Genomic DNA, 27,606 nt, shown 5'->3' with positions numbered 1-27,606 from the left:
TCAGCTTCCACCAGGAGCCAGCCTGTTACTAACGCCGTAAAACATCACCATGTCCTGCAGCCGTAGGGAGGAGGAGGAGAGAAGATCCAGCAGGCAGGAATCATGCAGCAAGATTGATTTATTTAATTATTTTACAAACTCTTGTATAGACTTTTTTCTTCATGGTCTAATTGGACAAAGGATCAGCCACCCCTTGGGGTGATTGGCTAAAATCCTAAAACATCCATCGTCAAAATATTTTTCTACTGTATTATAAACAAGACTTTTCAAGGCTGCAGGTGTTTGGTTGTTTACCTAACTCTGCTACCTCTTCTGTGTGAGAGAAAAGTCTCTCATGGACTTAGAAAATAGCAAGAAAATCCTTGCGAGCAGCATTTTTGTATCCACAGCCTGTGATTATGCAAATATCTAGTGAACATAACAGCTTGACATAAAGCTTAGAAAAAGTTCTACTGGCATTACTCCGCAGCAGAGGGACACTTTTGATGACCCTCTGCAAATCATTCTTAATGGATTTAAACAAAGTCAAATTTTCATTGCTCCAGATTCACAGTGCCACCCTATAGTTATGGCTTTGTTTTCCAACTCTGTCCTCTCCCCGTTCTAGGAATACAGGGAAGATTCAGACCTTTGGTAACAGAGGGTCATCCAAGAAAAGTCTTTGCCTAGCAAATCCTGCTGGCTCAGAGCTGGTGACTGCCAGAAGGGTGGTGGTTTGCTGTGTGGGCACGGAGGCTCACTCATAGGAATGATAACAACTGGCTGCTGTGTGAACGCCATTTTTGTGAGAGGCACCTGAAGAGGCTGGAAACAGGCACTAGAAATAGTCTTAAAAACAGGCACTCAAGGCAAAACAGTGGCATAAACCTTTCTATCTGTTTTGATTAGGTACTTAGACCAAAAGCAAAGGTTCTGCTTCAAACAAAGGAGCCAGCCTGGTTTTGATCAGCAAGTCGCTGCTGGCACTCAATAGCCCTGTGTTAGCTAGATGCTTCAGGCCACCTAATGGCACAAAAATGCAAATAGAGTTCTCTCCACAAAAGACTGCAAACTTCAGCAAATGTGATCCATGGTCTTAAGTCTTTTCCAGACAGGAAGGTCTGAGAACACGGGGAAGGACAACTAAAAAATAGAGAAAGCCTTAGGACAAAAAAGGGGAGGAGGCAGGAGGAAAACAAAGATGGGAAAGGGAAAACACAGCACATGAGAGAATGAAGAAAGTGAAAGGGTGATAAAGAGGGTAAAAATACTGTTCTGCTACATGTCATTTGTTCCGTGCAAGTCTGCTTTTCCAGATAACCTAGGGCAAACTGCTGGTTTGACATGGAGCTTGTAAAACAGCAGATGGCCCTCTTTGGGTTTGTTTGGGGGTTTTTTGTTTCTTTTGGCTTGGGGGTTGTTTTTTGTTGGTTTTTTGCTGTTGTTGTTGTTTATTTCTTTGTTTCATGAAATCCCGACAACCATATTAACTTTCTTTAAGTCGAAATACATTTGTACTCTTAACCACTCATATAAAACAGAACAAAGTTCTAGCCTGCACACCTCTTCCTCAGAGTCTTTTATGGAAGCCAGCATGGAGGAAAGTTCATTGCCTTGTGAAAGAATTGGTCTGACCATAGTTTATTGTGGTCCAGCTTCAGATCTTCTAAATTTTTTTCCTTGCAAATCTATCTGGTCTCATGCACAGCTACCCTCAGTAGTGCAGTTGGCGAAAAAATATAACGCAGAAAGCACAATTGACAGGTCATTTGTGCTGCTCTATAGGCAGGACTTGAAACTTGCCAAGTTCAGTAAATCTTTGTGTACACATTAATGCACAAGCCCTGCCAGAGGTCAGAAGATAATTTGCCTCTTGTGTCAAGGGCCTAATGACATATTCCTTTCTGTAAAATACATAAAAGATCTTTTCAGAAGCACAAACCTCAGTGCTCAGTTCTCAATGCACATATGGGAAGGGAGGAGGCAGAGATCAGCTGAAAAATTTGCATCAGTTTCACCATGCTTGTGTCACAGAGAGTCATGGGCCAGCTGGGGTTGGAAGGGACCTCTGAAGCCCACCAAGGCCAACCCCCCTTTCTCAAAGCATGGTCAGGGCTGTGTCCTGTTTGGGGAAGAATATCTCCATGGATGGAGACTTCACAGCCTGCCTGAGTGCCTCTTCTGTTGTTAGGCCACCTTCAAAATGAAAATTATTCTATTTATGTTTGAAAGAAATGTCCTGTGTTTGGACTTGTGCCCATTACCACTGAGAAGACCCTGGCTCTACCTGCTTTGCCCTTTCCCATCAGATATTTATATGGATCAATAAGGAGCCCCTGAGCTTCCTCACATGCAGACTGAACAGTTCCAGCTCTTTCCGATGCTTCTTGTATGAAGGATGCTCCAAGCCCTTAATCATCTTCACAGCCCTTTGCTGGATCTGCTTCAGTATGTCCATGCCTGCCTTGCACCACTGAGCCTAGAACAGAATTCCCAAGATTCCAGCTGTATCTTACCACAGAGCTGAGGGGAAGGATCATCTGCCCCAACCTGCCTAATGCAGCCCAGGCTGCTGTCTCTCACATTTGCTTCAAGAGCATGTTGCTGCCTCATGGGCAACTTCTTGTGACACTCCAGGATGTCCAAGACCTTTCCTGCAAAGCTGCTCTCCAGCCAGTCAGTCCCAGGCACCTCTGCAGGCTCAGACTGGGAGAGCTGCACTCTCCTGCAGGGACTGGGACTGCTACCAAGCTTCTCAAGATTTGAAGAGGGGTTTGAGTCAAACTTTGCAACTTTTTTTTGTTAATCAGTAGCTGTTGCTGGACAGTTATGATTAAGTAATTGTATTGTGGGCATCATATCCTTGTCTGAACTTCTGTTTTAAGGAAAAGAGAAGACATTCCCAAGATGAATGGGCTGTCTGGACAAGAGCCACCAGGAGTGAAGTCAGCAGAACTGAGCAGTAACTGGCAGCAGTAAATGCTGGCAGCAGGCAATCACAACCACCAAATCATTGACCACCTACTCAAAACAGACCCCAGACTCAAATGGAGAGAACTACACCTGTAGACTAATTAGCATGAGAAGAGAGAGATATAACTAGAAGGGGGTTAAGTACTAATTACAGAACAGTTATGTACGTTGTAACCAATGAATGCTTCTGCCTTAGTTTGTTAAAATGTACACATAGTGTAAAGTTTTGATGATCAGTGAGCAGACCCAACTCCCTGCTCTGTGCAAATCAGAAAGAAAAATGGAAGTACCTGTCTCAATGAGTGAATTGGCACTGGGCACCAGTTAGCAAGCCTGCCTTCAGGACAAAGGACTGCATCCAGTGTAGTGCTGGGCAGGCTGCTCTGTGTGGTGCTGGCGATTGTGCCCTGTAGCTCATCACCACCATCGCTCCACATGTGCATCACGTCCTCAGCAGAGCTGCCGAGGAATCCAGATGCCTTCTTCTGATATCTGTATTGGGCTTCCAGGGCAAGGCTGGCTTCTGAGAGAAGACACGAGGACCTACCCTTATCTTGGGCAGTTAGCCGGCTCCAAGACAGACCCACTGCTGGCCAAGGCTGAACTCATGACAGCACTGGTGGCACCTCTGCGATAACGTATTTAAGAAGAGGAAAGAACTTACTGCACAACAGCAGCAGCAGCTGGAGAGAGGAATGAGAACCTTTTGTGAGGAGCAGCCCTGCAGACACCAAGGTCAGTGAAGAAGGAGGATAGGACATGTTCCAAGTTCAAGAGCAGAGATTCCCCTGCAGCCCGTGGTGCAGACCACGGTGAGGCAGGCTAACCCCCTTCAGCCCATGGAGCAGAGATTCACCTGCGGCCCACAGAGGACCCTACGCTGGAGTAGGTGAACGTGCCCCGGAGGAAGCTGCAGCCCATGGAGAGAGGAGCCCACCCTGGAGCAAGTGTGCTAGCAGGACTTGTGACCATGCAGAAGACCCACACTGGAGCAGCCTGTTCCTGAAGGACTGCGCCCCATGGAAGGGGCCCGCGCTGGGACAGTTTGTGCAGGACTGTCTCGCGTGGGAGGGAGCAGCAGCGCAGAAGAGGCGCTATGGACCGACCGCAAACTCCACTTCCCACCCCCTGGCAGCGCGGGGTGATGTTGAGCCTGGGAAGAAAAGGGGAGGTGAGTGCTTTTTGCTTAATTTCTGACTTTCCAACTGTCTTACTGATGGGCAATCAATTAAGCAAATCCTCCCGGAGCCGGTCCATCACTGCCGCTGCGCTGCCGCCACTGCGGGCCCTCCCCGGGTGCTGTCACGGGCGGCGGGCGGGACCTCCGGGAGGCGGCACCGGGGCGGCCGGGGAGGGACGGAGGGGGGGCGGCCCAAGGTCGGCGCTGCGCTGCCCAGCCGTGCCCTGCGCGGGTGTCCGCGGCTGCTCGCAGATGGAGTACGACTGGCTGGGCTTCGGCTACGCGGCGCTGGTGGCGGCGGGCGGTGTCGTGGGCTACGCCAAGGCAGGTGGGTGCCGGTGGCCGTGGCTGTCCCGGCCGTGGCCGCAGGCAGCCCCCGCTCCGCTCCGCCCCGCTCCGGGGCCGAGGCTGCGGGGCGCTCAGCCGCAGGGTCCCGGCCCGCTGCCGGCATGACCCGCAAGTCCCGCTGAGTCCTTGTTGCCACCGAAACGGTGCTCGCGGAGGTCTGCAAAGTAGCTTTAAAACCCCCCAAGCCCCCTCAACCAAACCCCTAATGCTTTGCTTGGAGTGTTCTTGTGGATTTACTAGTACGGGAAACTCGCAAAGTGCTTTCGTTTGGTGGGTGGGCTGACTCTGTGTGTGTTCGTTCGCTGACTGTTTTATTTTTTATTCAAGGCAGCGTCCCTTCTCTAGCTGCCGGTCTTCTGTTCGGCGGCTTAGCGGGACTAGGCGCTTACCAGCAGTCCAAAGATCCAAAGAATGTGTGGCTTTCCCTCGGTAAGTTTGCTCGGCAGCCGCGTACTGTGTGTTACTGGTAGCGGTGGGAACAGTAACCTTTTTATTCGAGCATGTTTCAGCTGCCCTGTGCCCTTTTACCTATACAAATGTTCTAAGTGGTGGCAGGACCTCCTGCCCACAGCCAGGAGGTATTTGTGTAAGAGTACGGCGCCTGGGTCTAAAACCTGGATTGTCCTGTTTGAATCCAGAGTTGAGAAATACCCGTCTGTTTGAATCCAGGTGAGAAATACCCGTCTCCTCTGCCAGATTAGATAATGTGTGAAACCAACACATTAGGTGCAGGAAACGTATGTGGAAAATTCTTGGTTACGAAGCAGCGATTTTAGCCTGTGGTGATGGAATAAGCACTATTTTTGCAGTAGTGACAGCACTGTGGCAGGTGGTATGTGGCCCTATGGAACCCCGGTTTGCACAAAGCATCTCAGAGGAGGAGTACACGTTTAGTGCATCATACACTCTGGAAGAAACAGTATGTAAAAGAGAAGAGGCAATGATCTATTCTGCATGCTTACAGTAGAATGTACAAGAAGTTGTGGGTGTAGCTTGCAGTTAACTCTTCAGGGGAAGGAGAAGGATGAAATCCCTGTGGAAAGTATGAAGCACTGAATGAGATCAGGTGAACCTCAGGGACTTCCATTGCTGCAGGGGTGTAGTATGTGGTTAAACTACAATCAGGAACTGATCTTGCCTTTGGGCACTAAGGTATCCTAGATGACCTCTTGAGGATCCTGCTAGTTCTGTAACTACTCTATAGTGTTACTAGTGTCATGATACTATAGATTTACAGTGATTTTAAGACTATTTGAAACCAATAGGACTAAGGTGCTGAAAGGCTCTAAGAAGCCACTGTAGAGGACCAAACTGCATCATCAGTAAGGAATGAAATGTAAAATGCAGCTCAGTGTGAAGCACAATTTCCATTTGTGAACTGTCCTTCCACTCTGGCATGCTACGGGAGTGGCTGTGTATCTCTGGCATGGGTTTTTAGGCAGTGTCATGGAAGAAGGATGAGCAGCTTTTGTATATTCTGATGTGGTGCATGGAGTGCTTTCAAATGGACCTCTTGAAAGCAGTGACAACTCTTTGATTCATTCATGCATTCCTCCTCAGCCCTCCTTGCAACGTTCAGCTGTGGCTCCTGCAGAGCTTTAAGCTGGTCACAGTACCTCAGGGGTCTAAATAGAACCTTGACAGAGTATCTCTAGAATACCTTTGGCCCTGTCTGATGCAAACAAACTCGAGGCTTTGGAGAAAGGTATACAGCACTTTCACCTGCCTTTCGTCTTCAAAGAAACAATGGCCCTGTAAATTTCATGTGGATGTTGATGGGATTCCTTTTCCTCATTTAGAAATAAAATAATTTGGAGTAATGTCGAAGATGTCAATTGCTCTTTCAGTTTGATCCTTTGGATTGCTTTCTGTTTTCTAATAGTATTTTCAAGTGGGGTTGTTTTCTTTCCAGTTGTAGTTTTTAGTGCCACTTTCCAGTTCAGAATGTTGCAGAGAAATGGGAAGTGTAAATAATATTTAACTCCCAGACAGTGAATGCTGTCACCATCCCAACTTTCTGGCAGTTTTGAGCCTGCCTGTATTTGAGAGAATAATAATTCTCTCGCAAATAAGGGTTGAGGGAGAGCTAGTGACCTGTTCAGAGAACTGGAGTTTGTGGGTGATCAGACAATGGTCTCAACTCTGGTGAGATCTACTCTCTTCTGCTGAGCAATGGAACATGCTCACCCAAGATGCTGAGAAGCTTGCAGTGACAGCTTTGATGTTGAAGAAAATCAGAGAGGGAGGCATTCCTGTGTGTACGTGTAGCTCTGTTTAGTAGCAGTGCTGCACTGGCATTTCTGGTGGTTGGTTCTGACTGGGCTTCTTTTCAACAGTGGCATCTGGCACCTTGTCTACTGTTATGGGAATGAGATTCTACAACTCCAAAAAGGCAATGCCCGGGATAATTGCCGGTGCCAGGTAACCACCTGTCCTTTGTCCTTGTCTGTGTTATTGAATGAACATTTTATTTAACTCGTCTGTGGATTATGTTGTTTTAAAAATGTTACATGGTAAATTCTGTGAAAAATGCAATCTTCTGGTGGTGTTCAGCTAAATGAAATTATGTCAATGTTTTCTCCCTTCTTGTTCTTTATGAGATTTTTGCCTCCACCTCCCTCTTTTTATAGCAACTATTCTGTTCCACAGTTTACTGATGGTTGGACGGCTTGGATTGCAGATGATGGAAAAACCTCTTAAGCCATAAATCTACATTAAGTGACTTGAAGATACATGATTGAGAAGCCCAAAAATGCAACTGCCTAAATGTGCTGCACAGAAGTGGAAAAGGCACTGCTACCTGTGCATTGTATTTTTCATATCCTAATGCACGTGGGTTGTGTTTTTGAAGGACCCACATAGAGAGCCCTTGTCATGTCTTCCAAAATGGTATTTGTCTTAACATTTTCTGCACTGAAAGCAAGCAAGAAAATATGAGTATAGCATTAGTTTAGCTTCTGGTCCTGCAACTTAGTGTAGGCAAAGACCTCCTGGCCCTTGCATTCAGACAGTTGTAGGATTGAAGCTTAAACGCACATCCTGACTCATCCTTCTAAAATCATGTATACCTCTAAAACCAGGGGAGAGGAGCAGCTGATTTGTCACTAGTAATTAATACAATAAACATGCTCATTCTGTTTCATCTCCCTTCCCATATCAGTTTATCTGTTCACAGTGTTTGTCAGTCAGGGAGTTTGTTTTCCCAGCACTGCGTGTTAGAGCCTGGTCCCACAAAACACAGCCACGGAGCGAGTCGAGGCTCTGCTGTAGTGCAATAAATGCATACCCATGCCTTGTGGTCACTTGTCAGCAACAGAACTCAGCTCTATGTCACTCACTGTGATTTTACAGGTTACTACTCATAAATCAAAAATACACTTTATTAGGTAATGCTGAATTGTAGGCACAGCTTTATTAAAATGTTACTTTAAATAAACTAAAAAATTATTATTGAAAACTTTTGTGTTCTACACAACTTTTTTTGTCTCTGATTGTTCACCTGGATTGATACAGTTTGGTGCCTTTCCTGCGGCAAGCATGAATTGTATAAATAATCTATTCTATCCCTGAATCTAGTAGCTTGTAAATATAAAAATCTGAACTGGAAGGGAGGTGGAGAGAGCAAAAGCATGCAGACCACGTATTCAGACAAGTATTATATTAAAGATTTTTAGTTAGTTTTTTTTTTCTTTTTTTCCTGAGGGAATAATCTATTTTAGATTCAGAAAATGCTGTATGAAAGTTTATTTAAAGACCAAAGGGCTTATTTGATCAGTCTTTGTCCTCAGTTGATTCCCTTAATGCCTGAAATCATTCTAAATATAAACCTTCCGTAGAGAAATATCCTGGAAGATACACATGGATGGTAATGTATCCCTTTTCTGGTCTCATTTAACTTACATCCCTTTTTGCACAGATCCCAAGCTTCGATTTCTTCAGCCTTTTTTCTTTGGTGCCTGGCACTGAGAGAGATGGAAGCAACAGGGCTGGTCCATTAGATTGGTGAGAGTCTGGAGTTGCTCAGAATTCTCTGAGTATCAGGGTAGTACCTTGGCAGGAGAGTCACATCCTGTCGTTTTCCTTCCCTCCTCCCTTGTCACAGCAAAACAGGCACAAGTGACTTTGTGCTGCCTGAGCAGGAGGCACAAAGCTGGGCCAGTGGCCATAGCCAAGCTCTGCCAGCAGGGCAGTGGTTTGCCAGGCAAGTCACAGGGATGAGGCAGGGCTGAAGTCAAGCCAGGATGCCAGGTCAATCAGACTGGGTTCCAGATCTGCAGGGATGTGGCCAGGAACACGTGCAGCTCCAGCAAGGGTCCCAGCAGCCCAGTCCCAGGCCTGACAACTTGGGTCAGAGCTGACTTGAGCACAGACAGACCTGGAGGAAAAACTGCTCAGAGCACCTTCTTAGAGCCCTTATTAATCAGCCTGCAGAGTTCAGCTTCAGGTGTTCACCTGTATTTACATTTCCCTCCTACCACCCTGCATAGAAATAAGGGGTGTGCAAGACGGAAGATGGTTTGTTACATGTCACCCTTTTAAGTGCCTAATCCCAGCTCAGTACGCAGCATTGGTGGGCAGGTGTCCCCATGTCTTGGTTCTAATGTGAGAAAGTTAGTAAGCCAGACATTAGTATTTAAGACACTTTTATTTAAACTGCTATATGGGGTTTTTTTTGCCTCTTCATATTGCTCTTGAAGCAGTTTTGTTCTGTAGAAGTGGGATGCAAACATAAATGGCATCTCCTACAGTAAGCTGAGAACAGCCTCAACCCAGCAGTTCTCTAATTGTATAATCCTGGTCTCAAATCAGATAACTTGTGAATTTGAATTGCAGTTGTCTTTAACAGAATAAAGACAATAGAAAGCAGAAAACTGGACTGGTAAGCTTTTAAACTTTTAGACCAAAGTGTGAACGATGGCTGCTGTTCCACGAGCTTTGAAAAGCAATAGCTTGAAATGAGACTGATGGTAGACGTAATTTAGAACTTGTGGTAGAACTCTCATGCTCAAGAGATACAGCAGTAACACAGGCAAAGGGACAAGAGAAAAATCTTAGCTTTACATAAAGTTTCAAAGGGGTAAAAAGTATCAGCATATACTAAATTTTTTAAGCATTTCTGTACTAGCAGTCCAATGTGTACCAGTGAATCAGAGTTAAATGACTGTACAAAGGCTGTTAGCCTTTTCTTGCTGTTTGCAACAAGAATCACTGAACACTTGTTGTGCTTTGTTTGTGGACAAGTAAAGACTGATAGGGTTGTGTGAAAGCCCTTTCAAGGTTCATTAGCACACGACAAGGACAGCACGTTTCTTCTAACCACATTTAGTGCCATAAATAGTATCTGTTTGCTTTTCTGCTCTAAGGTGACTCGCAGACACGTGAGCTATGAACATATTATTAGTTAATTCCTTGACCAGGCTGTGATTTTTAACTGCCATTGGCATCTTGTACTAGAGATGAGTGATTAATTTATCTTGTTTTTTAATTACAAAATCATAGCATTTATGCCTGTTACAAATAGTCTGAAGGTGTCCTTCATTGCCATAGCAAGTTACAGATATGTTCTACAGTTAAATTAAGATGCATTTAAGTAGCATGGGGACATCTCTTAGAACTAAGGGAATGACAAATACTTAATCCTAGACCAATGGCAATTGAATTAAACTTTCTAGTGCATTACTAACCAGACAGCCTGATCCCTGCATTACATTATATATCCTACAGTATTAAAAACAACTGGTGTTTTCTTTAGGTGCAATTTTCATTAAAAAATATTTGACTTTTTGGTACAACTGTTTTAGATTAAATTGTTTTCCAGGAAGTTAACATAACCCATATATTATGACACATTGGGTCAACAACAGGAATTTAAATTTTAATATCCATTTCTAAAAGCCATACAAATAAATTTCTTTTTTTACAATGCTTGAAGTCATCATTAACAACTTTACATCTTTGAAGAATATACTCAGTTTGTACTTTGAAATGGCAAGTTTGATGTCACTATTAAGTCTAAAGGATTTATTCTAAATGCAGTTGTTAATTGAAGTAGTCCAGTTCAACATCCTAATAAACAATGTACTGTACATTGCAAAGTCCTTTGGGCAATATTATTATAAAAGTTAGCATAAAAGCTGGGGAAAGTACTGAATGAGCACATAAACAGTGACCTACTGAATTATTAAAGTTTTGTGTGTGTTTTCAGGTACCTAAGTTGGCCTTTAAGATCTAAACCAGAAAGCAATGTCTTTGAAGAACAGACCAATATCCTTCCTCATGTAGCTTATTCAAACTTTGTAGTTTAGTTTATCACCCAATAAAGACAGGTAGGAACAAGAGTTTAGTGATAATTTAGGCGTTTTTGGCTAATTCACCCTTAAAATGACTGACAGACTGCAGTGATTTAGGCTCCTTAAAAGATCACTGTGACACTCCCTTGACAGCACAGAGATAAATCTCTACAGATCTTTGGCCAAAAATGGCAATAAGGTAATTAAAACAGCAAAATTTAATTGTTAGGCCTCACGTCACAGCTTGGTAAGTCGTATTCAGTACTTGTTTAGCTATTTTTCAGTGTTGCTATATCATTCAACAGCCCTATATCAGCCAAATTTCTAGACCTTCCTTGTGTAGTATCTATCAGTGGATTGCCTATGTCCTGCTACAAGGGTTTCAGTTCTCATTGCTACATGAATATTTGCACCTTACAGACCCTGAGTTACTCTTTTACAAGTGAACTCTGAAATCCTTGCAGAGGATGTTCTTGAAGACTGATGTTCTTCACAAAGCCAGATCCGTGCTTTCACTCTCATCTTCCATCTAAGGAACCAGCCTAACACCTGGAAGCCTGGTGCTGCTCTGCTTCAGCCCTTCTTTGTGCTGCTCGTGTGCTTCAAGCACATACCAGCAGCAGATGTTGCACTGGATGAACAACCCTAAGAGTTGTTCTAAAGAGTACGAGAACAGAAGATCTATATATAGAAAAATGTCAGGTGAAATCTACTTCTCAGTTTTGGCAATATGTGTTGTACAATACTTCCCTGCATCCTACTTTACAGCCAGTATTTTACATGGTATTACATGTACTATACAGGTAATAGAACTATATTGCATAGTCTTAGGAAAAGCTGGAGAAAATAGGCTTTTCAGGTTTCCAAGTGCGGGAGAACTGAACACAGAGCACGTAATATCCACATAGGATGGCATTTTTTATCTGTTCCCTCCATATTTGGCCACCCAGTCTGTTCCCCCATGTACTCGCTGAATTGTTGGGGGCTGAGTTAAGATACTCATGTTTTTTGCTGCTGAATTGAAAGTAGGACCTGGTAGTGGAGGACGAGCAGCTTTGGTTTTCCAGGAATAATCTGAAAGGAATAAGAATTCAGAATTAGTTATGACGAAAAGGTATTTTACTCCTCTACAGAGAAAAGAATGAGAGCTCACAGATGCCTTATGGTCCTCAAGGATGCTAATGTAGGATCCTTGAGGATGCTTTGGTCTCCTGTATGTCATAAAACATCCTGAGTTGGAAGGGACCCACAAGGATCAAAGAGTCCAGTTCCTGGCTGCACACAGGACAACCCCAAGGATCACACCATGTGCCTGAGAGCATGCTGTCTATGCTTGTTTTGAGATAAGATCATGTTTTCCTATAGTTTGTGTGTATTATTCTCACCTACTGAATAGTTGTTTTGCAGCAATCCCTCAAGAAAACACTGAGAATGAAATTCAGTGGAAAAGCTGATGCAAATGCCAACAACTCTGTATCTCTTATTACAACACTGCTACAGAATGAAAGTGTTCTTTCCTCTATCTTAAATATTTTTAAAAGCATGTCATTATAACATTGATAAATTTATTAAGATTCAGACAGCTTAGCCTGAAGGACAGCTTCTGGGGACCCTCTTGTTCCTTTTGAGATTTTATGCCTTTTATTCCCTTCTTGCTTAGCTCAGAACTCCTGGTGTACTTGGTGGCAAGTCGTCTTTGCTCCATTTCCCATTTCTCCATTGATTTAATAGGAATTATTCCAAGTCTGAAGGCTTTCTTTCTCTCTTAATGTTGGCACCCACCTGATCTCAGGCACTAGCAGTAGTGCACTACTGTATTCCTGGTCTTCCTATTCAGATTTCCCCTTTTGACATTTCACGTAGTTGCTACTTCCTCAAGTTTCATGTGGTTAAAGTAATTGCTCTGCTGCGAGGGCTGACATTTCATCATGTTCATGACCAATTCAGCCATTTTCCCAAGCCTTTAAAATCAGCCAGCTGGGACCTCTTTTATCCAGACTCCTCCTATACTCCTTGTTTCCTTAGCATTCCTAAGGCAGATCCTGTCCCTTCTATTCCTACTTTTGTAGTTTAGTCTTATGTACTGATACTCTTTAAAACAAAATTTAACATTTAAATTGAATGTTTTTTTTGGTGCCTAGGTATCATTCTGATCCTTAGAGAAAACCACCTATTTTTTGGTACTGTTTTTCAACAGTGGATTGAACCTGTTAAGGAACAGGTGAGGATCAAGACATTTAAAAAGGGGGAACACCAATGAGCTGAAATTTGGGGTCAGGTCTCCACCTCTTTATTTTACGCTGGCATTCCCTATCTTTCATCAGCAAGTATGATTCTAGCCTACACTATCTTGGCAATAAATGTCACTTTTCCTGGCATTTTCCTCAGAAAAATTGATCTTTATACTACATTAAATTATTTAAATTATGGCATTAAAAAACTTAACAGAAAAAATAAAGAGAGCAAAAACAATTGAGAGCATAACTTATTACATTTTCGATAATATAAAGCAAAGGGTCACCAAAAATGTTAATGTTCAAATACTGACATCTAGGAGATAAAACCTGCCATTTGCTTTGTCCTTATCTCTCTTCCCATACAAGTCTGAAGACTTTAAGCTAAATATGAGTGGTTTGAGCAATAAGATTCTTGTTCTTCTCCAGAACATGGAAGAGTCTCTTAATTGACCTCCATCTGCCAGCCTTCTGACTTCTACTACATATATTCAATTTGTAATTACAGATTAACAGTAAATTTATTTCCCTTTGGAACGCCACATGTGATTCCTTTTTTTTTTTTGCACTATTCACAGCAGTCTAAAGAGAGTTGCAGATTTTGTCCTCCTATGAACTTCTTGATCCATGCATTGTGACAAACCAACTCTTGCAGCTGTGTTTCAGCAGTGAATCAGATGAATGGAGTCCCAACTACACGACCATTTACTACACAGTTGTGGAGTTACATGATTTTACAGTTCTGCTTAGCCCATCACCACTAATGAACTGTAGTTCAACGAATGGTCCAAATCGTCTTTACACCTTTTGTAATTATTTTCTCGTTTATCTAACAAATGTTAGTAGCAGTAGTTTCTCTAACTATCAGGACAGCCTCTAGACACCTACATGCAGCTCGCTTATATTAAGAATTTATGCCCTAAAATTTTATTTACAAAACTTGAGGAAAACCTTACCAAGGGCTAATACATCTCCTCTTAGGAAGCATGGAAAATGAATATTTCTCTTTGTCTTGGATATGAGTAGTAAAAGAATATTTCTTACCTGATACAGGTGCACCAAGAGGTGCTAGCTGTATCCTTTGTCCAGCTGATCCAACTTCTTTTTTATGGAAGGAAGAGGTGTACAGTCCCAATGGGTTGTAAGCACCACTACTTACAAAGCCAGGATTTCCTGTTGACATTACAGAATTTTAGAATTTTCAGCTGCATTCAGATAAACTTTGCCTACTTTTTACAGTCACTTCAAATTATATTTGCCGTACCACAAATACAAGAGTACCAAGTATGAGCGTTCTTTAAAAACTCCCTAGTGCTCGTCTCTTTAAAAACATTCTTTCATTGAATTCATTCTTTGCTTTGTATATTAGTTGGACCCTTTCCAGCACTTAGGAGACAAAAATTCATCAGGAATAAAGACAAAGAGCAGGGTGAATATTTTATTAGTACTTCCTTTAAACTTAAGACCACATAGAAAGGTTTACACTGAGTTGCAGAGAAATGTAGGATCTTACCTTTTGTTTACATCTACTTGCTTTACTGGAAGCTAGTTTAACTAGTGCTCAGTACTACTCTTATGCTCAACATGTTTGGCCTAAATCTATCTAAAAGAATGGAACCCAACTTCTCTTGTGGAAAGTGGTGCACCACTTGAAGTTGACTTTGACAGTTCCCACAGTTGAAGGCCTGTTACAAAAGTCAGACCCAATTATCCTCTCTCTTTAACCCTGGTTATAATTCTGTTTGTGCCTAGTTTTGGTCCAGATCTTTCTTTAAAGCAGCACGAGCCTGAGAAGGTTGACATAACCATCCTAATTTGGAAGTACATTGTGCATGTACACAAAAAATTAGTACTGAAATTAGGGTCCAGTGGAAGAGTGATGTGTTACAATACTTACACTCCCTAGTCCAAGAAAATTTCTTACCTTCTTAAAGTCTGTCATCATTTGGGACAGTGTTACGACTATGCTGGCACAATGTCCAGAGAGAAATGCTTTTCTGTAGTGGTATGGTTCTGTGCTCAGTAGTATTAAATTTGTGAAGTAGAAGGTTATACACAGTAGTTTATTTTGACCTTTATCAAGTGTGAGCATATTCATCACACCTTCAAGTGGTAGTTGCAGAAAAACAGAGTATCTGCTTTCCCAGTTTTTCTGTCTCCTAAATCTTTGTGCAATACCATGATATTTCTCTTCACACCAACATTCCCAGACCTGTGTGATAATGTCAGAGCTCAGAGCAGTGGAACTATAAGGCACAAACTAGACTGCCTGGAATCCTGAGGTTCCTCCCTTTTACTGTAAGGTAACTCCACCAAAACCTGTGCAACCACAGCACTCTAAGATCAGTGTAACAAGTAGGGAATCCAAATGTAGGAAATGGTGCAAGTCCTGAGTACTGTCGTGAACAATTCATCCCTGAGGGGAGATGCACGTGCTGCATTAGGATCACTTCTTCACCATTATCCAGTGACCTGCTGTGGATTATAATTAGGCTACTAAAGTATTATCTGCCTTTTAAAGCACAGTAAGTTCCAAGAATCCCGAAGAAGCCATAATGAAGAGAGCAAGGTTTGACAAAAAAGATTGCAACTGAAAATGGAAATATACGATCATCAGGAACTTGCATTATAAGTGTAATTTTTTTACAAGAAACTGTAAAACTTAAGTAGGAAATGTACAAAGAACCAGGCTGTAATTGCTATAAATTACCTTTTGGATCCTCTAATTTTTCGTTCAACCTTTCTTTGCATGATAGCTTTTCAATAGGTATAATTAAGTTCTCATCTGTAGACAAGGAAAATTAAAGGAAGAAAAAGATGGAAGGACAGACCTTTAGAAAAAGGGTATGAAGAACCAATCTAGGTGATGCAAAAGAAATGAGGAGGGAAAAAAAGCAAGCAAGAATGAATATCTGACACATTAGTAACTACAATGTCTTATTCTTGTTTTCTTAAGCAGGAAATGTTACTCCAACAAGTTACTCTACAAAGTCCATTCTAATTATGGACTACCAATATGACTTACCAACAATGCAATCACACTCCATTTACAATTTCAAGGACTTGGTCATATCTGCAAAGTTGACTGATCATAAACTTACAATCCTTCATAAATAAAGCACTTGTAGCTATTTGCTCTTATCTTATTTTGCCTGAGAGCAATATTGTGGCTGATGGAAAAAAACCAAACCCACTTAAATAAACTATACATAGTTATTTAAACACAGCAGTGTCAACTTTCAGATTTTCAATATGTAAAGAGAAAAGTTATAATTTACATGTATTGTATTTCCATGATCCATCTATCCTGGTTTCATGTGTGTCTGTCTTCAATGTTGCTGTCTCCCCAGTATATAAAACATCACATGCAATTTAAGATACTGATAGAAATAATACCAAGTATTTTCAAATATAAAAATTAATCAGTTTTAGTGCTTTGTTTCTTTAAATTCTTGGTAGTAAGACAAATGCAGGATTTCTACCATTAGTATTCATCTTAATTTTATCTTTAGTGCAGTTCAGTAAGTAGATGTCTAGACTATCAGTGAAAACATTTGGAAGCAGATGTTTGCCTTTCTGTGCCTGATTCCCTTGCAAGCTTATTTATCAATAAATTACTTCTGAGGCAGATGGATGCTCTATTTCAGAAAACCAAAATGATACACATGATGACAGCTTTAAAAAACCTCTTCTATTCCACAAAAAATTCTGGTAGGTGCTGTTATTTTTCCACTTTCTAAAATCTTGCACGTTAATTCAGATGAACAACTTCAGCTCACCTGACCTTCAGAGGGGAAAATCAGGTTTGTTGACACTGCAGAATGGCTACTAAAGTTCTGTTAAAAAGGGGTGCAGCATCTGCATGTAAGCAAACCTTCTGAAGTTCTTGCTGTACAAGCATGTAAAGCTGGGAGGTTAATTGGCAAGTAAGTGTTGGAGAGTGACTCGTGCTAGCTGGACAATGGCCTGCAGAGTTGTTAACAAGGTAACCTCCTGTAACAGGGACAGTGTACCTGAAGTACAGGGCTTGGTGGTGAAAAGACAGATTTCAGTCCGGAGTCTGATGCTTTCCTCAGTGAAATCTTAGATGAACTGTTTAACTAGTGTTGGCACTCACTCTGTAAGATGCTGATAATAGTGTTCTTCACAAAATATAGTCTCACTGAAAGTTCTTTCCTGGAAATAAGGGGACTTTTCTTGCAGCAAAGGCTTTAGGACAAGGCCAAAATTGATAAAAGACATGTCTAAAATATTAGGCAGCACTTCTATTACATGAGTACATCACCCACCACTTTGTTTTCATGGGTGACACTGCTGTTTGATAGTGTTCCATGGCACAGGGAGCAGGTAGTAATGAGGTGAAACTACTTGCTTAAATATAGTAAAATAATGGTCTCAGTGGATCATATACAAAATTTATCTTGACAGAACTTTATAGGTAGGGGTTGGTCTGCACCTTCCTAATGTTTTGAAAGCAAAATACGTAATTTCACATATGAAAAAGTTGTTATTTTAAGAGTCTTTCACTAAAACAAGAAAAAAAGAGAGCCTGGAATCTAAGCTAAACTGCTTAAGTTAAACCAGATGGCCTTAACTAAAGTAATTAAATAAAGTACAAGAAGATATAATGTGACCATTTACAATTACACTTTTACCTGTAGTATTTCTGCTGTAAGTCAATCCTCCCCCAGCATTTGCCAGTGATTTAGAAAACAACTGGTTGTTCCAGGTTCTGTGTGATCCTTCTTTATTGACTGCTGCTAAAGAGACAGTCTTCGGGTTTACACCTTAGAAAACAAATAAAGGAAAATGTTATAAATACCAAATTTCAAACATAATTCAACCAATAAATGACATTTCTAGAACAGAAAACCAACACTGAATTTTTTGTCTTACGATGTAAAACACCATAACTGTAAATTAACCATGTCCATTGATTAGATTTTTAAGCTGAACCATGAAAACCAGTGACACTGATTTAAGAACAATTCTCTTCATGCTTTGAAAAGGAATTTAAAAAGATGTTTCAGTAGAGTTACTTGGTTTCTATAAAACTATAATCTCATAATTGATATTTTTGTCTGTAAAAAAAGGAACACACAAATTAAAAATACCTATCAAAACCTGGGGTTCCCAAGGCTGAAAATAAACTATTTCTTCAAGGGTTAAGTTAAAAAGTAGGACAAAGATGTTCTTGTTACTTCAGCATGTTACAAGCATTACAAGAGTTAATGGGATTACAACACATGAAAGCACCTCCCAGATCTACTGGGTGCAGAACTAAAGTAATAGGGATAAATAACAACTATGTTCTTTGGACCTATTATTCCCTTACATGTCGAAATTAATTATTTTTTACATCTACGCCTTTCTCATTGAAAACCACAGAGACATTCGAATTGTGCTTAAAAAAAGGTAAGAAATACACGACCCTTCCATTTGTGTTACCTTTAGATAGGGAAGTTCCTCGCCCTTTGTAATTTTCTTTTCTTTTGGACTTGAACTGTAGAGTCTCTGGGCATCCTATTTAACATTCAAGAAGTGATTTCATATTCAGAAGTCACCACTACCCTAATGAATTCCTGACAAATTAATCATATGTTGTAACAAAACAACTTCCCCGACAATGGGGAATTCCTTTGTGAGCCACCTAAATTCTCACATGTGGATTACAGAAGTCACGATATGATTACTGTAATTGTACAAACCACCATGGTAACAAATAGAAGATACTAAATGAGACACCAAGAAAATAATTCGATTATAGAATATATTCAGAATACTAACTAAAGGAAACATTATTTTTGCTTTCTCCTTCTTTCCATTCTAAATCCCAGTAATTACATAATATCATGTTATTTTCCTGATAAAATCACCCAGATTTGGACTAAGATATCTATTTCTAAAGAAAGATGACTACCTTAGGAAAGGAAGTGAGTGTGGGAATTCCTACCAATGCCAGTGGCTGGATATTTCTAAACACTTTGTACAAGGAAGGGGACTGTGTTTATCAGAACTTACGTTCAGGAAACCCCAAACATGCTGACACTGCAAAATTGGTAAATATGCATGATATAAAATCATAGAATCACAGAATGGTTTGGGTTGAAAGAGACCTTAAAGATCATCTAATTCCAACTCCCCTGCCATGGGCAGGGACACCTTCCACTAGACTGGGTTGCTCAAGGCCCCACCCAACCTGGCCTTGAACACTGCCAGGGATGGGGCATCCACAGTTTCTCTGGACAACCTGTCCAGTGCCTCACCACTCTCATAGTAAAGGATTTCTTCTGTATATATTTTCTAAATTTCTCCTCTTGCAATTTGAATCCATTACTCTTAATCCTACCACTACGGTTCCTGATGAAAAAAATATATGTAATTTCTTTAGTCCTCACATACACCTCCTTATGGGTTAATCAGGATATATTCCTAGTAACCCAAGAGATGTTGGCTTTATATTACTGAGGATTTTTTATGTTACTGGTCATAAGAGGGCCTGTGAACTTTTATGGTGTACAAGCAATGTTGGTTGGGGTCCTGCCACGTTTACATAGCCAGGAACTGCTGCATCAATTGTGATGAGGTTTGTTCTGGGAAAGGCATTTAGTCCAAAATTTGAAAATTTAGCCATGTTATGAACAATAAAATTATCCAGTGAGAAATCTAAAGCTCAAATGTACTGTATGTGGATTGTGCACAGCTTGTATTTTCTACATGTATTGACTTTTAACCTTACCAGGCAGATATCTTGATTGGTTTATATAGTAATCTTTTGCTGATGTATTTGATCTTTCGGAATCATTTCTCATCAGAACTGTTTTGTTTTCCCCTCCTGGCTGGATACAGCATGAAGCTTTTGGTTCTGGCACACTGAAAAATCAAAATTTTCAAACCATGTGACCAACAAGTCCAGCCCAGAATATCACAAGCTGACCTTAGCCTGAAGAATACAGTGCTCTTCACTTATCCTACTTCTATCAGTAGAGTCTGTTTCCCCAAAGTAACAGTCAAACATAACACCTCACGAGAGCCTGACCTGGGATTTGAAGAAAGAAATGTATCCAACACTATGGAATTAAAGTAAATGTGGCAAAATGGCAGAACACAGTACCACTTAACCCACAAAGGAAATGATGTCAGTATGCCAAATTTTAGTGAAACAGGTTCTTAAATACACAACAAACACCTGAACCATATAGTACCTGAAAATAAACTTGATTCTGTATGGAGATTACCGCCACTATAGCAACACACCCAAAGCTGATCTGCTCATACAACTCTTGGCATTCTTGCAGAATTTTGGTGACTTGAATTTTTATAGACTTGTCTTAATCAACCTATAAATCTACTTATGGATACTGTTTACTAAAAGAAGCTGTGATTTTATAATTGTAGGACCTACCTAAAAAGAAATTCCTTGTTTTTCTTTTCTTTTGACAGTGCAATGCTAGGCTTCTTTGAACATGACATTCCAAATTCAGGGTCATCCAAGTCATCCCAGCTATCCATAGCCTTTACCAAAGTCTGACCCCACCGTCTTCTGCAGGTTTTAGGACCTAGTACACCATTCAGAGGGCCACTAGCTGCTTGTTTCTATTTTAAATTAAAAAAAAAAAAAAGTTAAAATAATAATAATAAAAAGAAGCACTTCAATTCTAAAATTTTATACTTTGTATCTAGTATAACTCCTGACTACTGCTTACAGATTTTGAGAGAATTTTTCCCAGTGTGTTGTATCTATCTGTTTTGGTCATAGTCTCATTATGACTTTAAGCACAAAACATAATAATAATGCCAGCATGTATTTGGAGTGTAGTTCTTTTGGACTGTTATCCTTAAATTGCTCAAGTCTACCCGAAGCAGTGAGGTTAACATTCTGTTTGCAAACCTAGTTCAGTGCTCAACCCCTATTACTGGCATCTTGCTGAACTCATGCTCTAAACAGTGGTAGATGAACTGTCAAGAAATAGAGCAGAGTGGTGCAGAACACTGCTGTGCCCCCAAAGTAAATACAGCAAATGAAAGAAACCGGTCAGGCCTTTTCTTTAACATTCTGTTCCAATGAAATTACTAAATTTCAAAACTGTCCTTCCATCTGACTATCATTTGTTTTCCAGTATTCTCTGAATACCTATTATTTTTAACATACTTTGTACTGCAGTTCAGTGAGTACAAGTCAAAAGCAAAACAGAAGTTACAAACCAAAGTTTACTAGTCATCTTCCTAAAAATCTTAATTGCTAAATTCTTACAAGGTTAGAAACGGGATATTTTTGGATATTCTCCTGCATGAGGCAAGTGAAGTTCTCCCTTTCCACTTCTCTGTTGTGTACTGACAGTATTGTTGTGAATTGTTTCTCAAAGGTCAGTAAGTGACAGCTGTTTCAACTCCATTACTGCATAAGCATGTCAGTGAGGGCTATTATAAATGAATGTTATTACAAGCAATCTATTCTTCTAACTTGCTATAAAATTTTAATAAGCAGGCAGTTATATCCTCAATTAGTCTCTAGTTATCTATCTGTATCTCCTCTAATAAAACATAACAATTTTCAAGGCATCACCTGGCTGAATAAACAAAGAACTTGTAATAAAACCATCTATGTAGTTATTGAAGACAACTTACAGGCGATGAGTTTTTATTGATAATTGGAAAAAGTGGTTGTGCCTGTGGCTGCTGCTGCTTTGGTACTTGCTGGTTAGCTGTGTTCTGAGGCAACTGAATTTGCTGGAGGGGCTGGTGGTTAACCTTTGGCAGAGGCTGTGGCTGTGTTTTGTCAGATAAATCAGGTGAAGACAGAGGTTCTGGCTTAGCTTCCAGTTTAGGTAAAGATGGCTTTGGCTCTGTTGGCTGAACCGGTTTAACAGGAGTCTGTTTCTCCAGATACTGTGGAGGAGGTCCTAAAATTTGGCCAACTTGAAAGTAAGGGTACTTCAAAGCCTGCAGAAGAAGATATAACACACTAACTTTACTTCAAAAATTTGACTTCGGTAACCTCATCAAGGATCAAAGTAGGTTTCTGAAACATTTGAGCAAGCTTTTCAGCACAAATGAAAGATGGATGCAGAACGAGATCATACATAAAGTCTATATTGAGAACTAGCAGTTCTGTATTTCAAACTCTTCCCATCACAGAACTTAGTAATATTGATCCATTTATACATATGACAGCAGTCATACCCTTTTGTTCCCTTCTTTATTGCTAGGTGGAGTCTGTGTTTTGAGGTGCATTATACATCCAACACCATTCTATATTTATGCAGTAAAAAATTTCAATTTTAAAAGAAGTAGTCCCCACTATCTTGACCACATGCCTTATTATATGTTTCCCCTGCTGACCGTGCTTTGGCAACTCAATGAGTAGGCTGAGGTTTTTAATTAAAACCAGAACAAAACCAACAACATCAAAAACACCAGAAGTGAGATGATTGCCATGTCTGGGTTCTACAATTAGAGGATGTTAATGAGCAAGGTTTCTCCCCCATTTTTCTTATCACCAGCTTTTGCTTTTCTTTAAAATACATTGTGCTTGCTGTGCCTTCATAGTGTTTATTAAGAAAATACAGTGTCTGTCTTAAGGCAGATGTTTATTTGATCCTTTTCCTCTGACCTTTCCATATCCTCTGCTAGATGTAGAGCATGGACACACCTTAGTAACTCATCTCCTCCTATATCAAAACAACACACTCTGCTAATCCTTCTGGGTAGGATCCCACTCTTTGTTAGTTCTCAAAGACATGTTTTGCCTCAGCTGCACTCAACAATCGCTGCCTTTGAACACATTGCCATGTATATGCATTAAACTCTTCCATCTGACTGTGGATTACACAACTGCTGCAGCTGTTTCCTCAATTACTCACTTGGTTAAAAGCTAGTTATTTGTTTTGTAAAGCACCATACAGTATTTTGTGTAGAGGTACATAGTACTGGACTACAGACAGATGTCCATCACTGTACAATAGACATGCTTTATAAAGAGGAGAGAAATGGTTGCTCTGTTTGGTACCATCTGCTGAATGTTTCTGAATCACTTCCATTACATCCACCTAGAATAACTTGCAATATGTCCTTTCTTTCCCAATTGTATCCTCTTTTATACCTTCTAAATAGGATTACATTAGGTATGAATAATAAAAAAAACCCGCACAGAATGTAACCATCTTCAGTCCTTGAAATATGTTTTTTGAAAATTAACTCAGAGAAAAATTGTGACCTTTGTGGCCTATTGGTATGTTCTTCATAGAGTTCTTTCCATGTAACTTCGTACAATTCACATTCCAAGTAAAAATAGTCCTTAGCTCTTCCATACTGCATTCTATCTGTGGCTTTACAAAAAGCAAGGCTTTCGAAGTTTTCAGTACCTCCCTTTGTACAGATGGGGAGGAAAACAGAAGTGGCAGAAGTGTCTGATAGATACAATTGAAACACTTGCACCTCAGCTATTTCTCTGTCCTGTACAGAGAGAGTTTTAAGATATGCCAATATAGAAGACAGCATTGCAGAAATAACTGAAGAGTTTCTGATGTCTGCTGAGCCAGGTTTAGAACTTTCTCTTCTCACCACTTAGTCTCATTCCCACCAAAGTGTTCAAAATGAGGAGACATTTGTGGCCATCACTATTATGGTAATCAATTGGTTTCTGTATCTACAATTTTTTAACAATGCAATAAAATTCAGTCTTATACTTAATCATTCATGTACTCAGACCTGACTTGCTGTAGGTCTCTTCTTTGGATTCCAGTTCAGCATGTCACTCATAAGATGTATTGCTTCATTGCTTGCATTTGGGATGAGAGTTTTTAGGCTTATAGGGACACATTGTGGGAAACGGAAATTCATGGCAGAAGCAAGGTGGTATCCTTCTGTCCAGTCACTCTGTTTCAAAGGAAAGAAAAATCAGCACCAAAAAAGAACGAAGAGGTACTTAGGTAAAATTTAATGCAGTTGGAGTTGTGCTTGGTGTGCACAGCTCCTTCCTATATAGTTGAAAACAAGCATTCCTGTTTTCTATGACAATTATTACAACACCAGTGAATGCAGCATCAGTCTCCAATGGCAGTCCTCCTGAGGTCTCCTGTAGCTAAAGGTGGAATCATCACCATGAATAACACACTTGGACACATCTATTTGAAGGAGACAAGAGTGCAGCAGTACCAGGAATGGTACTGAACATCCCATCTGCCACAGAAATGAGCCCAACAGCTAACTTCAACACACCCTCTTTATGGAAATAGCAGAGGTGAGGCCCTTCCATCCACCATGCCATGGTTGTATAACCATGATGCAGCCTATACAATATAGCACTGATCCCACCATTAGGACAGTCAATGTTTAAGTTACATCTAGACAGTATTGCAACATTAAAAAACCATGACCGCCAGATAAGAACTTTTTTTAAAGTGTTTAACTTTCCAAAAGTAAACCCTGAAGTCCTTTGTTGCTTGATAACTGCATTCTTGGAATATAGAACTAAAGAACTATCAAAGACCTCAAGAGATCATTTAGTCCATGCCATTGTCCCTTCCCAACAGGTGTTAGTCTCAAAAAGCTTCCAGTTTCTGGCAATCCACAACCACTGTATACAGACTATTCCAGAGAGTAATCTCCTCAAGATTAGAAAAATGGAGGTTTCTCATATGAAAATAAAAGACCACTGTTGAGTGTCCTATCATCCATAGACACCAAGAAGGAGTATTTGATTCTTCCCTCTAGAGTGGCCTTTTTATACATCGGAAGGTGTATTTGTTTTCCTTTCTTCCAGTCTTTTTTTGCACAGGCTAAAGAAACCCAAACAGTTCCTAGGGTCTAGGCTTTTAAAGTTTTATTTCTTCCCTAGACTCTGATTTTTCTCTCTTAAAAAGGAAAACTCTAAACTGGATATAATATAGCAAGTGAAACAGAAAGATTAGTTCATATGTTAATGAGCAATACTCCTTTCTCCACACACTGGTATGGTATTTGTCTTTAGACATACAACAAACTAAATAGCTCCTAAGGCCTTTCCTACAGATGTGTTAGCTGGATGGTTACCCACAGCTATTTATGTAGCTGATTATTCCTGCCTAAGTACAGCACTCTGATCACTACTGAAAACATTTCTTTAAAGCTGCATCTCTACTTCTATACATAAAAAAACCCCCCTCTAAATTCTAATCTTGTTTTCTAACATAATCCTTCTCAGCCTGCCATCTACTAGCTTAAGTAGCAAAATCTACTCCACCAGATGGCCTTCAATACAACTTTAAAAACTTCATCAGATGCAGAACCACTCAAGTTCTATTCAATTCATCTTTTGAATAACAGCCAGTGAAGCTTACTCTCTGTGTAAGTCTTTCCAAACTGGTATGCTCTTATCATGCAGTTTGTATATAACTATGCTGATGAGGGACAGCATCAGAAACCTTACTGAAGACAAGGTATGATATCAGTGCTCTTCCTCTATCCACCAAGCTTATTACACTGCTACAGGACAAACTGGACTGATTTGATACAATTTGGTCTTAAGGTACCACGATAGCTATTACTCATATTTTTATGCAGAACAGTTTTAGCTATGTTAGCACAGTCCATGGTAACAATAAAACCTCAAATACAATTGTAAATCACATCTGGTTAAAAAAAGTCTCAAGATTTCAAGCAACTTCCTATTCCACCTCAGAGAATAGTTTGTTCATTTAAATTAATGGAGAAAGACTTCCCTCCTTCACTGCACTGTCCTTCTTTATTGAGTTTGGTGGCATTCTGTCTGCTAGAAATAGTGATAAAGGAACAGTTTACAACAAAGTACCAAGGACTGCGTGTTGAACTGGTGAAGCACAGGGATAAAGTAAAAACAATACAAGAGCAAAAATGAAAAATACATTTATATTTATCAAAAGAAAATTAATTTGGAATAACTTAAAGTGTCATTGCCAACCCTCATCTAAAGAAAATGCATTTCATTAATCTCTCCTATTGAAATTGTCATCAATTTTTTCATTAAATTCACATACTCCAAGTGCACCACCACTGCCAATAACTGAATAGTGCAATTTAATTTATTTATTAAAATAAAGAAAGAAACTTAATTTATAAAATAAAACAAAATAGTTGCCTGCCACTATTTAAAACACCCAGATTCACAAAAGTCATTGGTGTGTTGTTATGGACTTAAGCACAGGAAGGTAAACTGGAATGAAGATAGCTTCTGGGCATAATTCCTGTAATTCATTATTGCAGGATAACAGAATAAATGAAAATGCATGACTGAAAAAATAGTATTTTTAAATCTATCTGCAAAGTCAGACTATTAAAATAACTGCTTACATTTTTCAGAATGTAAGTACTTGTAACAAATGATTTATTTGTTGTGATAATTCCTATAATCGTATTTAAGTACTCCTCTTACACAGCAATCTCCCTGAAGAATACCTTAGCATTGTTGCAAGGAGAGAAAATTCCCAAGTCTGTCCATCAGATGATGGGTACAAAGTAATTAATTACAGTTTCCTGATCCTAGAGGGCTGACTTACAATGCCCTTAACTCTTAAGTTCTTTAGTGGAGGTTACAGTTTTCTCTGGAATACTCAGCTGGTAATGCTCCCTGCTTTCCCAAGCAATAAGCTTTCTAGTCAGGGAATGACAGACTCTAAACAGTCAGGATTTGCTTCTGTTAGTTCCTTGTAAGGTTAGAGGAAAAAACACAGCAGTCAGCTCAGTGCTGCTCTGCTACTGCACACAGTGAAAACCTCTCTCTGATCTGCCTGCTCTTCAGAGCTTGTTTATGCTGTATAGTGAAAATGTTCCAGAAGCCAGCACGGTGCTGTCTTTCAGATATTCTTCATATACATCAAAATGTTCCTCTTACTGTCCTAGACGTGCAATCTGCTTAAAAAAGCTCACATCTGCATCTGAAAACTCAAGTCTTAAAATACTGCTCCTCTTGCACATTATTCCTTAGGCACAAACCTAAGCAATCTGCTTAAAAAAGCTCACATCTGCATCTGAAAACTCAAGTCTTAAAATACTGCTCCTCTTGCACATTATTCCTGGGGCACAACTGTGTCATGGCAAGCACTGTTTTACACATCATACCAATTTTCACTAAGTCCTCTAGACTCAATTTTCACTTCCACAACATATCTATAACTCTCCACCTGACCTTTTCCTCTCTGCTCTGCCATGAGTTTGCACCTGTTTCTCAGTATGTTCTCTTGGATATTTTCCCACCACTTCGAGCTCTGTGTGTTCCTAGCTAAGCTTAATCTATTTCTGTTTTAAGTTTTCTGTTCCTTACTTCTCTATTGGTAACAGCTCCTTTACTGGACAAGAACTATACTAAATTTTGTATCAGTAAGAACACTAATGAAACTGATGTTTCTCTCTCCACCCTTAGGTTTTTCAGATCTACATGGACTGTGTTTGGTCAGTTATTCCACCAATCTCTATTTGCATCCATAAAATACTGACAAACATCTGCCATTTCTTACTTCAGTCTCCAAAAATATTTAACTGCATATGGTCTTTTTTTTTCAGTTCATTCAAAATTTCAAAGGTAACCTTATTCATTTCTTGCATGTTCTTCCCTCCACTTGCTAAAACAACTTTTAAACTGAAGTAA

At 40.1% G+C, this 27,606-nt stretch overlaps 2 protein-coding genes across 9 annotated transcripts in view; one reads left to right on the top strand and one right to left on the bottom strand.

Annotated features, from left to right (window-relative positions):
* The first annotated feature begins 4,291 nt into the window (after nt 1–4,291).
* LOC121674575 (transmembrane protein 14C-like) lies at nt 4,292–7,937 on the top strand. Its single transcript, XM_042049038.1, has 4 exons — nt 4,292–4,460; nt 4,808–4,909; nt 6,817–6,901; nt 7,130–7,937. Exons 1-4 carry the CDS (start codon nt 4,385–4,387, stop codon nt 7,185–7,187), a joined length of 321 nt encoding a protein of 106 aa, XP_041904972.1. The 5' UTR covers nt 4,292–4,384; the 3' UTR covers nt 7,188–7,937.
* Nucleotides 7,938–10,334: 2,397 nt separating this feature from the next.
* The window catches only part of MAK (male germ cell associated kinase), a 31,844-nt gene continuing 14,572 nt past the window's right edge, over nt 10,335–27,606 (bottom strand). For 5 of the 8 annotated variants that reach the window (XM_042049031.1, XM_042049030.1, XM_042049029.1 and 2 more), the window contains 9 exons: nt 23,715–23,882; nt 21,633–21,947; nt 20,410–20,600; nt 19,744–19,877; nt 18,453–18,527; nt 17,660–17,791; nt 15,715–15,789; nt 14,049–14,177; nt 10,335–11,844 (listed from right to left, as the gene is read on the bottom strand). In XM_042049031.1, the coding sequence (XP_041904965.1) occupies nt 11,690–11,844; nt 14,049–14,177; nt 15,715–15,789; nt 17,660–17,791; nt 18,453–18,527; nt 19,744–19,877; nt 20,410–20,600; nt 21,633–21,947; nt 23,715–23,882 (1,374 nt within the window). In that variant the 3' untranslated portion in view covers nt 10,335–11,689. The remainder of the gene's footprint in view (nt 11,845–14,048; nt 14,178–15,714; nt 15,790–17,659; nt 17,792–18,452; nt 18,528–19,743; nt 19,878–20,409; nt 20,601–21,632; nt 21,948–23,714; nt 23,883–27,606) is intronic. The other 3 variants (XM_042049035.1, XM_042049034.1, XM_042049036.1) reach the window with 3 other exon arrangements.

This window comes from Corvus kubaryi, unplaced genomic scaffold (genome assembly GCF_017639235.1).
Source record: "Corvus kubaryi isolate FWS band 111438036 unplaced genomic scaffold, C.kubaryi_AGA036_p1.0 69, whole genome shotgun sequence".
NCBI classification, from domain to species: Eukaryota; Metazoa; Chordata; class Aves; order Passeriformes; family Corvidae; genus Corvus; species Corvus kubaryi.
The sequence above is the reverse complement of the archived record's forward strand: the minus strand, read 5'-3'. Positions and strand labels throughout refer to the sequence as shown.